The sequence below is a fragment of the Podarcis raffonei genome, chromosome 7 (genome assembly GCF_027172205.1).
Source record: "Podarcis raffonei isolate rPodRaf1 chromosome 7, rPodRaf1.pri, whole genome shotgun sequence".
NCBI classification, from domain to species: Eukaryota; Metazoa; Chordata; class Lepidosauria; order Squamata; family Lacertidae; genus Podarcis; species Podarcis raffonei.
Window position 1 is genome coordinate 61,708,992 of NC_070608.1, and position 22,310 is coordinate 61,731,301.

The 22,310-nt window shown below is 41.0% G+C and overlaps 2 protein-coding genes across 24 annotated transcripts in view; both read right to left on the reverse strand.

The window, feature by feature from the left end:
• Nucleotides 1-9,054, reverse strand: part of NUP153 (nucleoporin 153) — a 41,269-nt gene extending 32,215 nt beyond the window's left edge. For 8 of the 9 annotated variants that reach the window (XM_053396860.1, XM_053396861.1, XM_053396857.1 and 5 more), the window contains exon 1: nucleotides 8,870-9,054. In XM_053396860.1, the coding sequence (XP_053252835.1) occupies nucleotides 8,870-9,031 (162 nt within the window). In that variant the 5' untranslated portion in view covers nucleotides 9,032-9,054. The other variant, XM_053396855.1, reaches the window with a different exon arrangement.
• A 2,370-nt stretch (nucleotides 9,055-11,424) lies between these two features.
• C7H6orf52 (chromosome 7 C6orf52 homolog) lies at nucleotides 11,425-21,441 on the reverse strand. Of its 15 annotated transcripts, none has more exons than XM_053396873.1 (9): nucleotides 21,375-21,437; nucleotides 19,909-20,321; nucleotides 19,234-19,310; nucleotides 19,017-19,138; nucleotides 16,737-16,913; nucleotides 15,686-15,805; nucleotides 14,647-15,043; nucleotides 13,793-13,835; nucleotides 11,425-11,808 (listed from the first exon to the last, which is right to left on the reverse strand). In XM_053396873.1, the coding sequence occupies exons 3-9, from the start codon at nucleotides 19,261-19,263 to the stop codon at nucleotides 11,672-11,674; spliced, it is 1,026 nt and encodes a 341-aa protein (XP_053252848.1). In that variant the 5' UTR covers nucleotides 19,264-19,310; nucleotides 19,909-20,321; nucleotides 21,375-21,437; the 3' UTR covers nucleotides 11,425-11,671. The 15 variants fall into 15 exon arrangements, with proteins under 15 accessions (XP_053252848.1, XP_053252842.1, XP_053252843.1 ...); XM_053396867.1 differs by having other exon boundaries at nucleotides 19,017-19,141; XM_053396868.1 differs by lacking the exon at nucleotides 21,375-21,437 and having other exon boundaries at nucleotides 19,017-19,141; nucleotides 19,909-20,039; nucleotides 20,256-20,321.
• Between the last annotated feature and the right edge of the window lie 869 nt (nucleotides 21,442-22,310).

The following is a 22,310-nucleotide window of genomic DNA, read 5'->3' on the forward strand; positions in this document are numbered from 1 at the left end:
AATTATAAAATTATGTGCAACAATAACGATTTTTGACCATCTAAACTACATTTAGTCAGAGTGTTACAAATTTTAAAAGCTTAAAAAATTAAAATAAAGCTATTCTTTTTATCAGGGCTAACCTATTACAGACACTTTTTAAATTACCACCTCTGTTTTTACCTCCTATATGAGGCAGCTTTTACTACACTTCCAGGCTAGTCATGGATTACAATATTCATTTCAGAACAACCTGCTGTTAATGTGTTTGTGAGTAATAAATTCATTTAAACTTCAGAAAGGGACAACTAAAATGTATTCAAGGTCATGATCACAGAGAGGAAAGCAAGCAGTAGTATTCTAAGCCTCAAGGCATCTCATTACTGAGTAGTAAAGAATAGTGACTCCTCTTCAAGGCAAGCATGGCTTTAAAAACCATCAGACAGTCAAATTGAGAATGCTTTAGTTCAGATCCACTATATCTTTAGACACATTCTTAGGGGACAGACTTTTAAAAAATGTAGTCCATTGGATCAATAACTGACATGTAACTATTAGCTCTTCTAATAATTGTTATCCTATTGAGATGGTACTTTGTGAGAACAACCTCCCTTTGTTGCATATAGCAGAGGTGGGGAATGCCTGGCTCACATGCCAATCTTGCCCTACCAGGCTTCCTCATTTGGCCCTTGAGGGTACTGTGGTTGGGACTTGACTGAAAGGGTAGCACTTGTTCAATCTCTGCTTTGTGTAGCTCCCAAAGAACCAGACAACCAACTGGTTGCTGGGAGCCTATGAAGCACTGCACAAAGTGAGGACTTAACGCTAAACCAGGATCACTCTCCCTTCGCATCAGGCAATGTGAAGGGAGAGTGGTGGTATTGCTTTGTGCTGGGCTTGAGTGCAAAGGAGAGCCCAGTGCTAAGCAGGATCACTCCCCATGCATCAGTATATAACTCAGGGGTTATCAATTGTGAGTTTTATTTTTAAAAAATGATAACAGAAATGCCTATATACTATCTGTGATGAGTACAGAATAAGGGGGACTCAGTTAACAGAAACTAGGGTTAAAGATAGCTACCAGTAATAATCATTGCCCAAAACAGGAGGAGGGTGCTCATTTTTAGGGTAACATTGTACAATGGGGGCCAACTATTCTTTCATCAATGATCAGATCCATATCATACATTTAAAGCACTTTAAGAATCATGGTTTCTCCCAAGGATCCTGGGATGTGTAATTTGTTATGGTCACTAAGAGTTATTAGTAGACTCCTCATACACCTACAATTTACAGGCCTACCACTGTACAGCAACCACTGTAGAAAAACTGATATGAGAGCATGCTATTTTGGTGCAGAAATATTTGCAAGATCCAAACAAAAACTTCCATTCTTGTTTTTCTTCAGGCAAACTAACACACCGCAGATACTTCCAAAAGATAAATACTCAAATATACAGAATGCAAGGTTATCTGTTTCAGAAAATAGCTTATTACTAAGTATAATAGAACATTATTAAAACGTTCCACATCCAAATTGGATCTGAAGTTGTTGTTACATGTTTTTATTGTTGATATTTTTATTGTTATTTAGTCTGGGATGCATCATGCGAAGCAAAGCATAGATAGATAAATAATGCTTGAGTGTGGCACACATTATAATTTAGTACACATTTTTGATAATATCGGTAAGATTACATTTTCATGGTAACTGCCATGTTTAGGTGTTGTATCAAACTCCTCTAGACTCAGAGTAGATGCACTGAAATTAATATAATTAAGTTATCAGGACCATTAATTTCAATGGATCTACTCCAAACAGAACTACCAATGGCTACAACCCTGGGATTCAAAGTCTGAATCCTTCTTGGGGGTAAGTTTTATCTAGATCACTGACAGCTTCAGCAGTACTAACGCATATTGTCATCTCACCACATAATATTTTGACACCAAAGTGACCTGCAGGAGGATTCTCCCACCATGAAAGCGTAACGTAAAAAGCATTTTAAACGGAGCATCATACTAGCCCTGTACAAAATACTTTTATTTTGAATCAAAACTATTATTTTCAAACTCTCAATTATTTGTGCGTTACTAAAATGATTATATTTAAGAATGCTCTTAAGTGTTGTTAAATAGGGTAGTATTGATTTTCTAGTAAATAAACTATAGTCCTATTTCTATTATTTCATTTATGACTCACTTCCTTTGAGGCATCCTGAAGCAATTTACAACAAAATATATAAAACAGTACATATATAAAAACTTAAAACAACTACACAGGTGTTTTTTTTAAAGTATTAGAAATATGAAAGAGTGTAAAATGACAGCAAACACAAAAGATCAGTTCCAATCCAAAACAGATACCAATCTGGATACAGATTTTAGGAGGTTTGTTGAAAGATGCCAAAAAGGCAATAGAAAAGGCACCTGTCTGATATGAAATGGAAGGGAGCTGCAAAATGTAGGAACTATTACAGTTCTTCATGAATGTTCATATGACTTTTGGCACCTCTGGCCCACAGCCGTCCCTCCTTCCAGCAATCAAGCTAACAAAAAAGGTACTATTTACATGACTGGGACTTTTCTCTATCTTATGTTTCGTTGCAGGACAAAGGACTTTTCAGCGGGGAAGTAATGGGGATGGGGGAAGAGGTGTGTGAGAGAGACAGACAGTGCCAGAGAGAGGGGTGGTAGAAAGAAGATGGGTGGCCTACTGTTAATTCTGGCCCTGGCCCTTTTTGGTATCAGCCCTGCTCACCACCAGTTCTGGCTATGTCAATGCCTGGTGTGCACCACATATATATTTCCCATGAGTGGGTGCAGCCTTTGACATAGGGAGAGGTTCCCCACCCTTTCTATAAGCAGTAGCCATCCAATATATCCCCTACTACTGATTGGGGTATCTAACACATGACTATCACCATTCAAACTTCTTTTGAAATCAAATGAAGCAGAGTGCACAGGGGCCTGAACAAATTATGCTGTGACAATGTAGCCCTTATGACATACTACCTTTAAAATGCGAATTCACTGTGGCATATTCCAAGTTTTTCAGAATCAATGCAACGTCTTTGAAATGATTCAGAGTTTAACACAAAGCACTGACACAACTTTCAGAAATCGAGAGCATAGAAGAAAGAGCAAACAAAATGTTTCCAAAAGAATGCAACTCTGACAATTTGGCCTAAACATGTTTGCTCAAATTCCAATAATTCAAGGGGATTTGCTCACAAAAATGATTAGGATTAAACCTAAATCCATTCAAGCATACACCCTTAAACCAAAGTTTAAACACAACCAGAATAATTTTTTTGCAGTTTTTTGTGTGGCCTTCTTAGAACAACTTTAGGCACACCTTTGCCATATCAGAAGTTATAGTTTTATATGAGTAACACTCAGTACTTCCTAGGCTTCTCCACTCTGCTTAGGCATACACTGCAGACATATGTTTGTATGCATGGTATCAAGAAGCATCTTAAAAAACAAATACACAAGCAACTTTAAATCTTCCTCTCCCTCAGCTGCTACCTGGTAACAGCCATTCTTGCAGGCGGCTTCAGTGGGGAGAGGGAAAGCAGGCCTCATTCCTTCAGCAGAGCTAATGGTGATCCTAGTTACCTTCTCTTCCTCTACTGTAGACCAATGGATGGTTGCTGCTTCTCTTTACACATCTCAGATACCTATTCTTTTTCTTTTTCCCTACGCGAAGGTGTCTCTGCAGCTCCATTTTTGTTGCTTATTTTTCATTCTCTACTCTTTATAGACCTCTTTACACCTTTTTGTACCTTCACCACATAGCAATCTCTTCTTTGAACTTCTATCTTTTGTTTTCCCATTCCATATGTCCTTCTATATGTCCATTCCTCTGCTAATCATTTTTCCTACACTCCATAGGTCTCCACACTACCATCTCTCCGCTATCCCCTTTTCCACATGCCTCAGGTATGACTGCCTGCACTTCCTTCTTCTCTGATTTCCATAGCTCCTTCTGTACCATAACAGGTCTCTCTGTACCCTTCTCTCTTAAGAGACCAAAGGGGAAAAAAAGTTAGAAACTATTTTTGATATACTTTCTCAATTTAATGTCAATTTGTTCTCACTAATCTTAGCAGCAAGGCCTCCAGGAAAGAACAGATGGATTGTGCAGTATGGCCGAATGCAACAGGCTGGAAAAACTGGTGCAAGCTCCATCATGTGTCTCTGAATCCAGCGACGGATGTTCGGGTTCCAAAGAACATTTGCAAACCGGAACAATCACTTCCAAGTTTGCGGCGTTTGGGACCCAAAACATTTGTCTTGCAAGTCGTTCAAGATCCAAGGTACGACTGAAAATGAAATAGCACATACAGAACAGACCATATACAAATTATAAGGGATTTCCTTTCTTATGTAAGGCAATATAAAATAGTGCATAAAGTACAGAGAGCCTTGAATACTGTGGATGGGAAATGGACAGTAGGCAGATGTAGATTTCCCATTTGTCTTGTGGCTCTACATGTTTTTGCATTAGTGAAATTCTATACAATTCCAACAATAAAGAGATGATTTTGTTAATAGAACAGTTTTGAGAAGTCTAAGTAGAAAAAGATACCTCTACACCTCTTGACTTCACTTAAAATGTATTTAGTTGAACGGAAGGGCTTCTTCCGTTTGTGAATGGGAATGCACAATTCAGCGCATGCTCCCAAAGGATGTTTTGTGACAACACCCCTACTTCTCACTGCAGACTGCCATGCCACCTCTTACATTGTTCTAGGTGTCCCCCATCAAGCAGGTACCCAGGCAGCTGATGGGGAAGAAATGCTGAAAATCACCTTCTGCCCACAGGAGTGTCCAATTAGTAGATTTCTGTCAAATACCCATATCTAATAGGGCTGGGCGATGTATCAATACATCGTCCAAAATCAGTCTGAAGTCCACATTATGGTAACAGTTTCATAATATAATCGTACCTTGGAAGTCGAATGGAATCCATTCCAGAAATCCTTCTGACTTCCAAAACGTTCAGAAACCAAATCATGGCTTCTGATTGGCTGCAATCAGAAGCTGCGGAAGCCCTGTCAGATGTTCGGGTTCCAAAAGAACGTTTGCAAACCGGAACAATCACTTCTGGGTTTGCGGCGTTTGGGAGCCAAAACATCCAAGACAACCAAGATACAACTGTATACAACATGGTGATATATTGTGAATTGTGATGTGCACATGTGCTATGTAAAAAAATTGTGATGTGGATAAACAATCATAGAATTGTAGAGTTGAAGGGATCATGAGTGTAGCCAGTCATTGCTTTTCTCATGATTCCTGCAGCCCCTGTTGCTCTGTACTTTAAAATAACAGTTGTAACGATAAAGATAAGTAAAAAATGTATCCGATTTAGACCCCCTAAGTAGTAGCAGTTGCCAGGACATTACCCCATTTGCCTCTACATAGTTTCATCCTTATTTCAGACATTGTGATATATCTATATATTGCAATGTTTATCTGGCAATATATCATGATATTAAGAACCAGACATCGCTCAGCCCTAATATCCAGCTGATAGAATTTTAATATATAATCAGCTACAAACAGCAACAATGTTATAAATACACGATTAGAACCAGACTAAATTTGTTGAACCTGAATCTCACTGAAATATAAGGGACAAGTTAGTCAAGATTAACTTGTCCCATATATTTCAATGGGATCCAAATTCAGTGTGCTTATATCGAACACCTATTGCTCTCCTTCCTAATCTGCACATTCAGCAGGCAAAAGAGGAAGGTCAGACCTGACAGAAGAACAGAGCTGAGCAGAAAAAACACCTTCACGCAATCCAACCCTCCTAACAGCTCAGCAGAATGTGTTTTGGGTGTTGGATTGCTGTTAATCTGGATCCAACCCACATCCAAAGGCAGCCCTGTTTAGGGAACTTTTTAATGTTTAATGTTTTATCATGTTTTTAATATTCTGCTGGGAGTCGCCCAGAGTGGCTGGGGAAACCCAGTCAGATGGGCAGGGTATAAATAATAAATTGTTATTATTACATGATTTAAATTGGTCAGGCTAATATCTGCTCCAAAAGAATCTCAAAATCAAAGTATTGAATGAGATTGTGCTCAAGGTACAAAGATATCTCAATCTACTACTGATCAGAAAGAACTTACTCCAAGCGGTTTCTCAACTTGAATAATATATAGCCTCTATAAGTTACCCTGAAATGATGCTTTGGTGGTGGTTCCATAAAAAGAAGCAGCTTACATTAGGATAATTTTTATTGGACCACTTTGCTGGCAAACATGCAAGAATGTGCTTAAAGCAAAGCAAAATGTTTCATTAAAACTGGTAGAATCTGCTTGTATATTGTAAAGATTTGCAAGAGAAAAGTCCAGAAAAAAGCAAGCAAGGAAATTCCTAGTGGTTGTCAATTCACTTACATTTCATTGGGTTTACAAAGTGGAAATCCAGAAAATAGGGTTTACACACACACAAATCTTTGTGTATTGCTTTTTTGTGTGTTCAGAAATACAGCACTATTAAAATCCTCTCACAAACATAATTTGTAAAATTCCCAACAGGATTAAAGATACTAAATTTAATCTTAAAACAAGGTTTATGAGGATTTAGGCTTCCAAGATTTATACATTCCATTAACAAAGGCCAAAACTAACTAATTGGCTTTAGATGACAGTTGCATAAATATTAGGGCAGAACAGAACTGTGTTGAAGACAAATGAACTGCTGAATTGGTCTTCACCACCACAGAGGCAGGAATCTCAAGAAATCTATTCCCTATATAAGTGGAGGTTTTTAAAACTTCATTTCCAAAGCTGAACCTTATTATAAAATAGAACAACTGAAACAATTACAAAAGATGTATGGAGAAATAGCAACACTGTTGGGCTTTATGTACAGGCAAAGAGAAGATGACAAAGATCATGCCCATAACTGCTCACCCATTTAATCCAAATAGTGTAATGGTGGTAAATTGTATGGACTGTATCCAACTTCAGTAATACCCAGAGCAGACTCACTGAAATTAATGGGCATGGTTAGCATAGGTTATGGTAATTTCAAATAGGCATACTCCAGAGTAGAACTTAGTCAATACAACTCCTTGCTATAAATATATAAACAATTACATTCTAACGACTAAATATGTCAAAAGTACAGATACCAGGGTGAGATCATGCAAATGACAACAGTGATCTTTAATAATTAGTTAGAAGATGGAATTTTGGTAGTCATGGTTTCTCACCCCTACATAACTAGCTTCAATTATCTGAAATCACTTCTTCTACACAATAATTAAAAGGTATAGGTGTTTGTCCTACATTCTGCTCACACTAGTAGCTGTAACCCAACAGCTATGCTAATCTGACCAATAATAACCTCCCATTGCAAATGTTTGATGCTTTTCAAATACAATAAAGGAAGCCGCTTTTCACAGTGTAATTTTATTTATATTTCTAGTTAGCTTCAAAAGCAGTGTTTCTGAATACATCATGAATTGCTTTTGATCAAATTTTATATTCTTTCACATTTTACCTACAACTTCAGGCATTTCTCACAACAGCTATATTGTCTTTGGTTGTGACCTAAAAATAACATTGAAATCAGCATATTCTGCTTCACCTATTTGTTTCATTAGTATCTCACCTTTGTCCCATCATGGAAAAAAATCCATGCTACAACCATTTTCACATATTTTAAATTTATTAAAATAAAAATTTAGAACATAGTGAGTTTTATCCCATTTTAATTCAACTTGGAGCTGGCCCACTGACATTAATGGACATGGCTAAATTAAGTTTCTAAATTTCAGTAGGTCTGCTCTGAATAAACTTCACTGAATACCCAATATTCCAAATCTTACATGTCTGGATGAGCAGCAATTTTTAAAAGCTGTCATTTATAAATTGTTAAACAAAACAAATTCATGTGTCACTCATAAATTACTAACACTCAAATTATTTTTAAAATATATTAAAGGCTGATTTGATCCCTGTGCTAGCATTCAAATAGCACCTGAATAATCAATTCATATTTTGCATGCATTTTCATAAAAGCACTAACATAACCAGATTTGCTTTAAAAAAAGTACTACCAACTAAGTCAAAAGACAGGTTTGGAAATCTCAGTGGACACTGTACAGACTCATTAAGTATAACGCCAATATTCCAATCCTCACCATTTCTACCCAGAAATAACTGCTACTGAATTCAATGGGGTTTACTTCCATGTTAAGTGGGGGCTAAGGCTGCAGCCTAAAGCCTGGAAAGGGGATGTGCGATTTGTGCAATGGTTAAAACCCTACCCCTTTTCGGCGTTACCTTTAAAGCAAGGGATCCCGCTAAAAACACTTGCTTGAGACATCGCACAACAGCGAATCGGCGCCTTGATTCGCAGGAGGCACGTTTTCCCCTTTGCCTGCCCTCCCCTTCCTTCCTTTTCTTCCCGCCGTAACAGAAATCCAGGAAGGGGAGAAATCTCACGGAACCCAAGCGCGTGCCTCAAAACGGGAGAAGGGGAATCCCACCTCTCTAAACACCCCCCCCGCACTTCAATCATTCATATCGCTGGGATCGCCCTCGGAAATCAACGCCTCCCCCCCCCCACATACTTCCCCTTCTCTCCCCCTCAGAAAAAGAAGAAAAAAGGCGAGGCGAGGGAGCAGAAAATGCTTTCTCTTCCTCCTCGAGGTACCAGGTATTTCACCCACCCAGAATATGGCCTGGCCATTTCTCAGGCCGACAACGGCGGCTCCCAGGGGGCCCGGGAGGGCAGAGCCGGAGCCTCGCCGGCCAATTCCGGGGCTGGCGGTGCCGCTTCCTCCATACAGATATATTATCGTGTGTCCAGGCGCCGGTCTCGCACACCACATGCTCCCCCGCTCGGCCTCCCTCACCTGCTTGTTCCTCGGGTAAGGCTTCGAGGAGGCCGCTGCCAGGTGGTATCGCCGCGTCCGGATCTTCCCGCCGCCGCTTTCGTAGCCGCCGCTGCTGCCGCCGCCGCTTCCACCACCTCCTCCTCCTCCTCCCGGAGCTCCGCCGCTTTCCCCCGAATCCATATTGGGACCTCTCCCGAGCCTTGCCGGCCTCCCTCCCACCCACCCGCAACCCGCACGCACGCACGCACGGCGCAAACAGAGAGGCCCGGCCTAGCCCGGCCACCCCCTGTGCGCGCGCCCGCGCGCGCGCTTTCTCTCCCCCTCACGCTTCTTTCCCTCCCTCACGCTCCTCTCGGCCCCCACCCCTGGCCCCAATCCCGTTCTGTGCTGTCACTGTCTCTATGGCGATGCCCCGCGCCGCGCGGCCTGCCTCGCGCCCTCACAGGATGCCTGCCTCCCTCTCTCGCTCCCTGGCTAGCGCGCGCGCGCGCGCCGAGGCCGTCCCTAGCCGCTCCACTTCCCCCTCCCTTTCCTACCCTTTCTCTCTCCCCCCCCCTCCACCAACACCGTCACCGTCTAGCCCGCCCGAGATTCTCCCCCTCCTTCCTTTCCTCCCGACCAACCAGAGGACACCCGCCCGGACAGCTTGGCGTCACCAAACCGCGCGACCCGCCATCCTGCCTCATTCCAGTCGCCCGCCGACGGCCCATGAGCGCCCACGGGAAATGTAGTTTTGGAAATCCGAGGCTGCGCAGAGAGCATATGGACACACTCCGCCCTCTCGCGGGGTGCTTGCCGATCTGACGCATTGATGCGCCACAGAATCTCGCGATATAAGCCGCAGCGAAGGCCGGAAACTCGCTATTCTGGAATGAACATGAATTCCAAGGCGCCTTTTTTAACCCTTACAGGGCCGGAGATTACATGTTCATGGAAATCTAAACCAAAATACATTGCCTCACCCAATCTAAAGCTCTTTTCCCCTTGCGTTAGCAAAAATTCGGAGGAGAATCTATTGCAGCTATCAAATTATGGGCTGATTTAGCCCAGCCACTACCTGAAATACTTAACAGTGCTAATTTGGAAAGTCTCGCCATAGGACAACTGGATCCAATAAACTAGTATCTTGTTAAAGAGGTCAGCTTTGACAAATTAGCTTCAACCTGTAACAGGGAGGCTGGTTTACCATTTAGTACCTTAAATGTTCTCAAGTAATGATTTTGAATAGATTCAGTCCTTTAAATCTATGTCGCTGCAGAGCTGTGCTCCATAGAAGAGCTGTCCCACTGGAAAAGGATTAAGAGAACTCTGCGTTTACTATTAAGGGAAACTTGTGGCAAAACTAATGAGTTAGGATTGGTTATTGATAGTTGCTGGAAGTAAACCATAAGGGAACATGAGATGCATAGGATTGCACTGAAACATGTATGTAGCCCAATCCTCTGCATGTTTATGGCTTGTCAATTTCCACTGTAAGCAGAGTTTCAACCATAACATGGAGCAGAAAGAACTCTCATTATACACCTTAACTAAGGATATGCAGCAATGCAGAATTTTCTAAGTCAACTACACATTTAACATTACACATGGGCAAGTAACACTATGGACACCTATTAGCACACATGCCTACCAGTTAATTAAATTCAATCATCTCCCTCACATCGCAAAAGTCAGAGGTCTTGTAAGAGTTGTATGGAAGAGTTGTATGAAGCCAAGAATAACTTGGATCTTGAATGTTCCTCCAGCTGTTGGACTCACCAGCTATTCTGGCCAGGACCACATCTTCCTCAATCCTTATTATAAAGTATTCATTATCCCTCTGAAACACTTAAAAAGAAAAAATAAATTCCAGCCTGCTTCGATACGTGGCATTTGCACACAATTTTTTTTTGGGGGGGGGAGGTGCTTCGTATAATGGGCACCATCTCCAAAACAAGTTGGTCAGTATGGCCTCAGAAACAGTGTCACTTTGTATTTTTGCAGAGGAACAAGGAAAATTGCTCCACTCAAATCTCACATTCTCACAATAAGAATAAAGTAGTCTTACTCCTAAGGTGGGTATAGGCCTGTAATGTGAATATTTTTTTCATCCCTTTGCTTTTGATCTTTACTGGCAGATTCACTTCCACAAACACACAACTGCTTACTCTTGAATGAATGGTGAAATCACGAAGGTTCATTTAAAGCTGTATCAGCTAGCCAATGGGATTTTCATGTTGAAAAGGCAGCCCAACTCTGGTTAGTATGTGGACTAAGGGGCAACAGTTATCTCCATCAGGACCTGTTTGTAAATTTTGCCCTAGAATCTGGCCAGCCACCCCGGAGACAGTATGGGACTACACTGCCCTTTGTTCTTACTCAATTAATAATGCATTTGCTTACATCATTAGGAAAGCTTATGCAAACTACACAACAGCAACAAAATTAATCAAAGACCTAAGGTCCATCTAGTTCAGCACTGTCACCAGTCTTGACCAGCCAGGTAAAAGGACCACACCCACAAAGCCCCAACCCTACATTTTGGAAACTAGATCACATACTTAGTAAGATAATGACAGGTTCCAACTGACATGTTTCCAGAAACAAAGTTTTATTATTTACATAAGCAAGTCTATCTTTAGACTAACTCTTTACATTTCCAGAATATTTACATGATTTCAAGATACCGAGTGATGAACAAAATGACAAAGGCCATCAAAGCATAGCAAAACAAAATCCAACACCGTGCTTAAAAACTTAGGATCCAAAGTAATGTTGAAGAAATGTCAGTTTAGCACCTTGGTCATAATAGTCATGCTATGGTGTTAACATAAGACACTTTTAGAAAGCAGTAGGGATCTCAGAGGTGACCGTATCCAGAGGTTGCCAATGACAGCTCATAAGTGTGTCAAAGAGTTCTTCACTTCTCACCATAAATTCTCTGTTCATTCTGTGAACGTCTATGTTGAGCTGTGGATCTGTTTAAGCAAACAAAACATCAGTGAGCAAGGAATCAAGTAGAACACCTACTATACAGCGGGGGGGGGGGCTTTGGAAAACAGTGTTCTCTGTCCATTTTCTTCTGTTCATTTTTTACAGAACAGCTTAAAGTACAGAATGCATTCTTATCAAAAGATCCATGAAATGATTTTTAAAGAGTTTAATTTTCAGATTCTCTAGTTATTAATGACTTTTGCGTAATTTGTGTTATGTTATCTCATAAAATATGTGTTATGTTATCTCATAAAAGGGATAAACAAGGTTTTCTTGACACTGAACAAAATTTAGTCATCTTTAAAATGACAGTGAGCAGTGGGCTTCCACCTGTACACCAGAATACTTTTAAACAAAGTTATATAAAGAATGCAACATTTGCATATTATCTTGTATCCTGCAGTAGCTACATTGCTGGAGAAAAATTCTACACTGCATGAAATCTTATTTTTATGATGCTCATATTCAGTAAATTTCCAACAAAGCTTGGCTGCAGTGCTATACAAACTTACCTGGAGCAAGCTCTGTTAAACTTATTTCAAAGCATGAATGCAAAGGATTGTGTTTATCATGCTGGAGTGGGGAATCTGTTTCAATCTGAGGGCTGCATTTCCTTAAGGATAACCTCCCTGGGACTAAATAGTGCTAGTGTGGCAAAAGTCAAACAATGGCGATGGAGCAACAAATATGACACTACAGTACACTACTTTCCAGCTATGCAAAAGCCAGAGGTTCCTATGCTCATCACACATCTCTCCATCCTGTGTCCAGATAAGCAAGAGAACCACAGTTCAAGGACACATTGCAACCAGGCAAAAAACACTCAAGGACAGTACACAGCCCGGGAAATTCCCAAGGCCAGGGGCCTAAAGCAGGGGTCAGCAAACTTTTTCATCAGGGGGCCGGTCTACTGTCCCTCGAACTTTGTGGGGGGCCGGACTGTATTTTGAAAAATATAAATACCCTGCAAGCCAGTCCCGCAGCTGCCTCCGGACCTAGAGGAGGAACATACTCTGCACGCGCTCAGGAGCGCGTCTCTGTGCTGCCCGCTCACCGGCGTTGTTGACGAGCAGCAGCCGCTCCATCGGCCTGTCCCTGTGGAGCTCCCAGGCGGTGTGCACCACGCGTTGTGGCCCGTCTTCCGAGGCCAGGTCGGTGGGCAGGCCACTCATGCGGAGCGCCGGGCAGGCGGCATGCAGCTTGCCCTCCAGCTGCTCCAGCCGAGCACGCTACCAGCAGCAGCGCCAGGTGCAGGGCCAGCAGGTGCGCCAAGCTCCAGCTGAAGCCCTGTGACGCGCCCGTCACGATGCCCATGGCGTAGCCCAGACCTGCCGCCCGCTGGCCTCTCTGTCCATGACCACACCAGGTTTACCTCAGTGCGCAGGCGGCAAGGCTTCGGACTGGCTGCAGGAACTTCCTGCAGCCAATCTGAAGATGTGCCCGTGTCGCCACCTGCCCAGAAGCCATGCCAGCGTTGCTGAAGTCAGTCCCCGCACAGCAAGACGCCTGCAGTGTGTGAGGACTGACTGGGTGGGCGGCAGGGTACACAGGCTGGATTTACGAGCCGGCGGAGGGTCGCATCTGGTCCCTGAACCGTAGTTTGCCAACCCCTGGCCTAAAGGACCACTTTGATTCACGGGAGCTTCCCACCCCTGCTGTAAAACAACATTTCAGATATTTTCTTTGGAGAGCAGTACATTTTGCAGAATGAAAAAAAGCGGGTGGGGGGGCAACATCCAATTGTTATTTCCACTTACAGTGAGACTTACCCTTCCTCCACACACCCCTGCATACCCCTGAAATCTGCTTGAGGGTTGAGGGACCCTCTGGAGCAGACTTGGGGCACAGGGGCTGCAGAGGCAGATAAGGAAGAAGAATTCCATTGCAACTGCTGACACAATGTTGGATCTTGCCTAACTAAGATGAGCATCAAAGTCCACTTGCATGTACTAACAATATCAAAATTACCTTCTGTTATTAGATCGTCATTCATAACCATAGCAGAGGTCTCCTGGGGGAGGAAAAACATGAATCATTTCTCTAAAGAAAAAACATCTATCTGCTATTTTTGAAAAAGGAACCGTTAAAGCACAATTGCTATAAACATTGTAACCTGATCCTCAGCTTCTTCCTCCACCTCCTTTTTTACTTTAAAGTCACATAAAGTTAGTGATTTAATGCAACTGAGCTGAGCTATATTTTGAGTTTATTGCATTTCAGTATAATGGTGGACAAACTCCAAGGGTTTGTCTCGTCTGAATCTTACTCATGTTAAATAAGGACAATCAGTTAAAGAAATGAATCAAACAGAAACATGATCCATGAATACAGTGTAGCTATAATCCTATATGGCTTAGGACCAAGTCTCACTGAACTGGACAGTACTTCATAGTAAACCTCTATACGATTGGTTACAAAAGTTCTTAAAGCCTAGACCTAGTTCAGCCAGCCCTCTCACTGTGTGTGTTTCAAAACAGCACAAGTTTACAATTACAATCATACCTCGGGTTAAATATGCTTCAGGTGATTCCGTGGCGATCCGGAAGTTACTTCCGGGTTTCAGCGCTCGTGCATGCGCAGACGCTCAAAATGACTTCACGTGCACGTGCAGAAGCGGCAAATTGCGACCCACACACGGGCAGACGTGGGTTGCGTTCTGCTCAGGATGTGAACGGGGCTCCGGAATGGATCCCGTTTGCATCCAGAGGTATCATTGTGTTGACAGATGTTTAAAAGCACCCAACAGCCATATTTAAGGTATATAGCCATTATTTCTACCAATGGCCTTGTAAAAAAGCATGTAAGTATGCTCAAGTGGATACCTGAAATACAGCTGGATTCATAGCTTGCTGTCCCATATTTCCACTCGGTTGCATCCTTTCGTAAGATGCATAGCTGTAGTTGTAGTCATTATATTCAGCATTATAATCTCCATATTCAGCATTATATTCTCCATATTCAGGGTAGTCACCGTAGCGGTCGGCAAAACGGGAACCAAAGCGCTCAGCATAACGTTCAGGAAAACGGTCCCCAAATTGTTCAGGGTAACGTTCAGGAAAACGGTCCCCAAAACGGTTACCTCGTTCAAAACGGTCAGGACGTTCATAGCGATCGAAGCGTTCATTTCTCTCATAATTATACTGGCGGTAGTAGTTTTGATAGTCTTGATAATAATCATTATAACTATAGGGCTGGTACCGCTGAAATTCTGCTTTCAATCTAAAACACAAGGCAAAAAACAAAAAAAACAGAGTACAAGTTATCTAAAGCATGAAATAAAACCAATCATGCCATGGAAAGTCTAGCAAAAAGTCTAGCAAAAACCACATTCCCTAGAAAAAGTTAACCTGAATACAGGGTTGAATCATAGTGCTAGGTCTCTCCTTCCATTTGTTCAAGGATTTTTCCTAGCGCAATGGAACATTCTCCCCCTCCTATTTCCCCATGCCCCCAATTTGTACTGGGGTTCCTCCAACTTACAGGAACAGATTTGGGGAAGGTGCATGGCGTACACAGAGGGATAAAAGGGGGGGAACGTCCTATTGTGCAAGCGGAAACCCTGAAAATACTTCAAGAAGGGGAAGAAGAAGGGGAAGAAGGGGAAGAAGGGGAAGAAGGGGAAGAAGAAGAAGAAGAAGAAGAAGAAGAAGAAGAAGAAGAAGAAGAAGAAGAAGAAGAAGAAGAAGAAGAAGAAGAATCATGGCCTGGCTGTTTATGTTGTAATAATTATGCTGATTATTAGAAAGAAAAGCACGAAGATGTTGACAATTATGCAAAAACAAAACAAAAATAGCCCTAGGCTCCAGAGTAGTCATATACAAATGATGTGTTTGTAAGACATTAGTAAATTTCATGAGTTACCTTTTAGAAATGCCTAAAGTCAATCGGATTCGTTTTCCACCTAGACCAGGCGCATTCTGACAATCTTGCAATGCTCTCATCATATCACCTTCTTCAGAAAATCGGACAAAGCCATAACCCCTGAATAGTTTTAATACACATTTTAGTACATGTTCTAACACTCGCAAAGAAACAGAAAACATTCTATTAATATTCAATTCAGCAATTTAGTGCTGCAACTCATCAAGTTTACCATTTCTTCCCCTGGGTGTTCTCACCACACTTCTGGGATATCCCCCCAGGAATCTCTTTCAGAATGATTTGTTAGGGTGCTAGGGCTTGACGAAATAAATCAGAATACTATTTATTTCAAATTTTATCAAACCCTAACACCAACATAAACTGAAATTACTTAGTCTCTAATAATCATGTTTTTTCATAGGTTCTTCGTGCTTACTAAGTTAAATATTATCTAAGTAAGTCACTGGTCATGAAATGACGCCCAAAAAATTGGTTACTGCATCATTGGTGGACTCCTAGATTTCCAATGGTCAGTCAAATAAATTCCATTCCAAAAAATGTTAGCTGCAGAATACTTCTCTTTGCCACCTGTAAACTGGAGACATCTTACCATTCTCCTTACACTTGATTTTGATTAATGTTATCTTCCTTTCCTTATTAAATGCAACATGTGCACTTAAGATATGCAACTTCATAAACAGTTCAAGAATAGTTCAAAAAACTACTCTTGTTTGTTACATGATCATATAGAGCTATGACGTATTAAATCTGGATCATATCAGGTTTCTCAAACTACAGCAGACCTCTCTATGTAAGTGTAAGCACTCACTAAGAACTGCAGCTCTGAATTTCCCTCCCGAACATGCTACTTTTCCATTGAGATACCAGGTTCACACTATGAGAAGACTGAACACCATTTGTCTATCTTCTCTCTTCTTACTGGAGAATCCACATTTGTTTCTTGATGTGCAGAGCTCACTACAAAAAGCTTTTGAGCGCCTCAGTTGTACAGTTTGTTACCACCAATGCTTTTTGTTCTGTAATAAGTTACCTGGAATATCCCAGCAGATCTGTGGCCACTTTGCAGTCTACAGAAGATGGATACCTTTTGAAAAAGTAGTCATAGAGCAAGAAATCATCCACCTCGGGAGTTAACTCTCCTACAAATATTGCAAATTCTGGCCTTGTAAATTCTGGCCTAACAAATTCTTGTCTTGGAAATTCTGGCCTGTAAGAAATGTAAAGAAAAAATACAATTAGTAGTCTTGCAGTAAAAGCCTCAGGGCCCTGTATCCACTAGGTTACTTTCCAGAGTGTATGCCACTCAAATACCTACCTAGGATTGATCCAGCCAATACTTGTTTGTCCTTGTCCATGGTGCATTCACGGGCACCATGCACAGAAGCAATTATCTTGATCATGTCTGAGCAACAATCCTCAAACCACTTTTCTGAAACTCTGCTTCAGACCAAACTGTCCGAGAGGCTGCTCCCCCAACACAAACCACCTTTCCAAACCACCCAAGTGAAAAATATTTACTATACTATTAAATCCATGAAAGAGGTCAATTACCTCCTCCAAAATAAAGTTAAGCAGTACTTTTAAGCAGCTTGTGGGTTTTTATTAGCCTTCTCTGCTTTCGGATTCAAGATAGCAGTTCTCAAAGCTTAATCCAAAGCAACCCTGCTAGCGTCCATGAGCGAAGAGTCAATATTTTGGGTGGAATTCACTCTAGCACCAAAGAGAATGTTCTGTCAGCACAAGCATTTATATGTGTTTTGTTGGGCAAGCTACACTATCCTCCTGCCGTGTGCTGTTCTGGGGGTTCCCCAGACCCTCCAGAGAGGATTTAGGGAAGGCACGGGGGAGCAGCCATGCTGCACTAATGGGAGTCCTTGCACTGGCTTCCACTACCAGAAGGGGCAATTAAATCCAGCCCTTTATTTTCTTCACTGTTACCTCACTGCCATCAAGCTTACAAAATAATGTGATTCAACTTATATGGCCAAGCACAGGCACATATTCAACTGATGCAGAAAAGAACTAAAATTAAGCAAGTTTTTCTGCAGCTCGAACTAGTTATTAATTTTATCTATTTTGTTATTACTGTTGCCTTCTCGCATAGCTGTGGCTTGAATCATTTGGAGCCTTCTGCTCTGCAAGCGCCTTTCATGTTCTTTGTTAGCAGCACAGCACTAGCTGGGTAATATATAAAGAGGGCTGATATCTAGGAAATCTTGCATAAGCAGCAAAAAGATGGACCTATGATTCTGCTTCTTCTAGCTCTAGAACTCTAATCCTAAACTCTACATTTATATTCCCACTTTAGAATGGTTAAACTGAAGCAAGAAATAGGGAGAATGAACATGACGGAAATATCATTAACATTAGCAAGTGTGCATGAGATTAAGCAAACAACACCCCAAAATGCTGTAATATTCATATTCTAAAAAAAATTTGTGCAGCCCTTTTTCCAGCAACATTGATCAGAGAATGCCAATACACTTTACATATATCGTACCTACATATATTAGTCAAAAGCTAAGTATGAAAGAATCTTCAAGTAGCTTTATAGATAGTTATCCTGACAAACGGACACCAGTTGCAAGTATTTAACTAACTGTGGACAATATTATCATAATATAGTTTGGCTCTAATTACAGACCAGATTCTCTCTTGTTCTATGGCCTCATTAAAAATAAAACTGAATTTGTGGAAATGAATGGGGCTTGTCAATATCCCACGGCAAGGTGGGCTTCAAATTTATATCCAAAGTGTAATGATATAAATACTTTGTAGTGCCAAGGTACGTTTACTGCCTTTCTAGCCATTGAGAAGGCTGTTGTGATTTTATTCAACATGTGCCCTCCAAGATGAATACAGTACATGGTAAAACCTTAAGCATCAAAAGGTAAACATGGTACAAAAGATAAAGCAGATCTCAAATGACACTGAGAAATAATCAGAAAACCTTTTGAGAAGCAGGGAACAAACCAACAGGGTACAATACTTGTGTATATTCTGGATGTCTACCATCAGCCGTATCAGCTTTCATGCTGAACACAGAATTCTCCCGATAGTCTTGGAACCGTTGCCTGAAGCCTTTTAACTTGTTTCACTTTAATTACAAGTTCATATCCACTGGGCCTTTGAAAGCTACTAAATAAACACCTCCATTAAAACTGGCTTATTTCTTTATTTAACTTTACAAAATACTTTTTTTCAGAACAGCCTAATGTGGTTTTTTTTGTTAATTTCGTGCTATTTGATTTAAATACTATTATATGGACAAGAGCCGGCTTTTTTCTTGTCAGTTTCAAGGTTTCTTCACCTGCTTGGAATACTAGTAAAATCTGGTCTTCCTGCTCTTGCTTTACTCTTTTTCTTCCGTTTTTTGTGGGGGGATCTCCACCACAGAGGCAGGCTTTCTTTTTTGGCCTTTCCCACTGTATCCTGCTAGAATGAAAAACAGTTATACAGTATTTCATCTCAATTAAATGCCTCCCTCCCTCTCCCGATCACCACCTTGGTGATTTCCCCATATTCACCTTTCCCTTGACAGAAGCCTGGGGTCCCATCTCTCCCTCCGCCTCCCATGAGGGAAAGCAGCCTCTGGGGAAAATGCCTGGCAAAAATAACAGAGCCAAAGGATTGTATGAAAAGCCATATTCCCCTGACTTGGTCAAGCTGGCTATAGGAGTAACTGCTTTTCACGCCAACATTTTGACTCCCCTCGGTTTCCTTAATTTAAAAAAAAAAGTTAACCATTAGAGGCTGACCAAGCATGAAATTTAAGACTTGCTTTTACAACAGGACCCTGCTTTAGATCTCTCCAAGACTTGCCCAGAGACGCTACAGCAGAAAGAGGTCCAGCGTATGAGATGCAGGGCCAGGTCACCAATTATTATTTTTAACCTAAAAGGGGTTTGGGGCTCTTCTCTGAGATATTGATCAACACTGCCAGGTATTGGCCACTATCTCAGGGCAACTGTCTGGGGTAGACTGAATCTAAAGCGCAGCCAAAGGAGCTTACGTCAAGTTTTTACACTAGCAACATGCAAGTGAAAAAAAATGCCACATCCAAAAAAAGAAACCAGCAGAGGCAGTTATATGGGAAGGAAAAGGGAAGGAGGCGGCAGTCGACCAGATAACAAAGGCAATATCCCTCACCATCCCTCACCATCGGGATAGAGATTAAACATTTTCATTTAAGGTTTACTTACATGGATGGTATCATTTCACTTCTAGCGCACCAGTTCAGGCATCCTAAATAGTGTGTGTTATAGGAAAGTCCCACCACAAGATCTCACTGTGCAACAGTGCAGAAAGCAAAGCTTCTTGTTCTGCCCCCAAGCTGCTTCAGTTGACGTGATTAAGGATTCCACAGCAGGGGAGAACAATCTGTCAGAAATTCATCTGAGGAAAGCATAGGGCTAAAACCCACCACCACCGCCACTCCTCCCCCAGAAATCCTTGCTTAAGTTTGACATTTGCCAATGGCTCTGACCATGGCTAATGTCTTCCCCTAGGGAGCTATGAATGTGGTGTCATTCTCATAAAATGGTCTTACCTGGCTAGCCATTGTTAAAAATTATCTTCAGAAGAAAAATACGCCGCGGCTGCTCTTTTTGGTGCTCTGTTTTTTATAAAAAAAGAAATGTGTAAGGTTTTTTAAATGAAAAATAATCTGCCTTTAATTGCAGGACTGCTGCAAATGTAACCTAATGACCACTTAGATTTTGTGGAATTCCTTCCTTGAGGAATATAACAGTGACCAAGAAGAATAGTAGTTACAGGTGAAATTCAAATCCAAGTCCATCAACCTTCTGGAACAGATTTTCCAGACACGTGAACAGGGAGGAGGAGATGAAGTCACACTGGAAAGTGGAAGCTAATTTTTGCTGGCAGGTGGACACTGTTAGAATATCACCCAATTTGTTTAGATTTTGTACATCTTGGCCTTGACATTGAAAAACAATTTGATGGAAGAGTATACTTTCTTTGAAATGAGTAGTTTACCACAACATTTAAGGTTTATTAATTTTATGAAATTAATAATTTCTCTACCAACTTTCAACACTGAAGTGCACTTACGGAAACTCATAATAAAACTACAATTAATAAAATACAAAATCATGAATGAGGCCTAGTTTGACTTTTCCTGGTGAGGACACAGCTAGTATACTAGTTAGAGAAAACCCACCAAACCCACGAGTGTCTAACAGAAGTACCAGATTAAGAAGCATCCTTAAGATGCAAACTTGTTGCTTCAAGATGAATACAATTCTACATGGGTATAGTCTCCTCCCAACCTGAAAATTAAAGAAAAACACATGCCCCTTTTTTTTAGAGTATGCTGTGCACTTAATTTTTTAAAAATGCTGTGTTTGCCAAATTAACCAAAGCAATATAGTTATAAATTATACCTTTATGTGCAGTGTCTACATTAGGACAAAATTAGTTTGGAAATACTACATTCTATGTCAAACTATAATTGTAACTTTGTTCCCAAGGTACAAGAGCACATCAAATCTGTAGATCAGCAATGCAAAATGTAATGTAAAATATGCATTCAGGAATCTAATATATTGCTCTACTTACAAGATTCCTGACAGACATAGCATCTTTTAAAGACATGCAAATAACATGTTCTACAACTAGTTCTTCAAGCTGAATAATTTCAACTTACCAGTCAGTGTCTACTACACAAATTGCCAAATAAAAATAACTCTGGATGCAGAAGATGGAGAGTACCAAAGTATTTCGGGTTCCAAGTATCTTATGAATTCACAACTATTTTTGGTACTTTCTTCCTCCACGATTGCTAAACAACCTATGTTTTCACTACAATACAAAGAAAGAAAGAAAGAAAGAAAGAAAGAAAGAAAGAAAGAAAGAATTAGACACACATAACAGTTTCATAGCAATAGGACTTATTTTGACTGAAGGGAGAACTGGGAGCCTTTTTGCTGTTTTGTACTGGTATTACAAATCTTTGATGAGCGTATACTAAACTGGATAAGTCTCAATGAAATCATCAAAACTTGTTTCCATGATACTTTTCCAAACACAAAGCACACCACAGTTTTTAGAAGAATACATTCCCTAGGTAAGTGAGAAACCCAAAGTGTTGCATCCCATTATATCTGCACATGAGTGAGATGAATTTCTGTTAATGCAACAGAACTTCACTTTCCTCTCATAAGAAAATAAAAACCCTGTTGGATCAGGCCAAATGATCACTTAGTTTAGCATTCTGTCCTTACAGAGAACAGTCAGGTGTTCATGGGAAGCCTGAAAGCAGGACCTGAGCACAACAATTCGCAGAACTGCCACTGACAGTAGAAAAAGAACAAAGCTAATTTGGTTCGTTGCTATTGATAGCCTTATCCCTCCATGAATTGTCTAATCCTCTTCTAAAGGCATCCAGGTTGGTGGCCATCACAATAGGCTGCAGGAACATAATTCCATGATTTAATTTCAGAGTAAGATTTGGGGGGGGGCACATGGAGGAAGGTGAAAAACACTCATAAAGAGTTTAACAGATTTTGATTGCACCCTAGTAGTTTGGGCAAAACATAAAACAGAAAATAATTTCTGAAAAAGACGCTTTCAAATCTGAAAA

What these genes read in the sequence shown, in the direction of transcription:
- C7H6orf52 (XM_053396867.1), bottom strand. Translation starts at nt 19,263, where the DNA reads ATGGGACCCCAGGCTTCTGTCAAGGGAAAG. An exon ending in TTTACTAGTATTCCAAGCAG is followed by an intron (nt 16,914 to 19,016) that starts GTGAAGAAACCT and finishes CATTTCTTACAG; the next exon opens with GCCAGAATTTCCAAGACAAG. An exon ending in GATCTGCTGGGATATTCCAG is followed by an intron (nt 15,806 to 16,736) that starts GTAACTTATTAC and finishes AAAACTATTCAG; the next exon opens with GGGTTATGGCTTTGTCCGAT.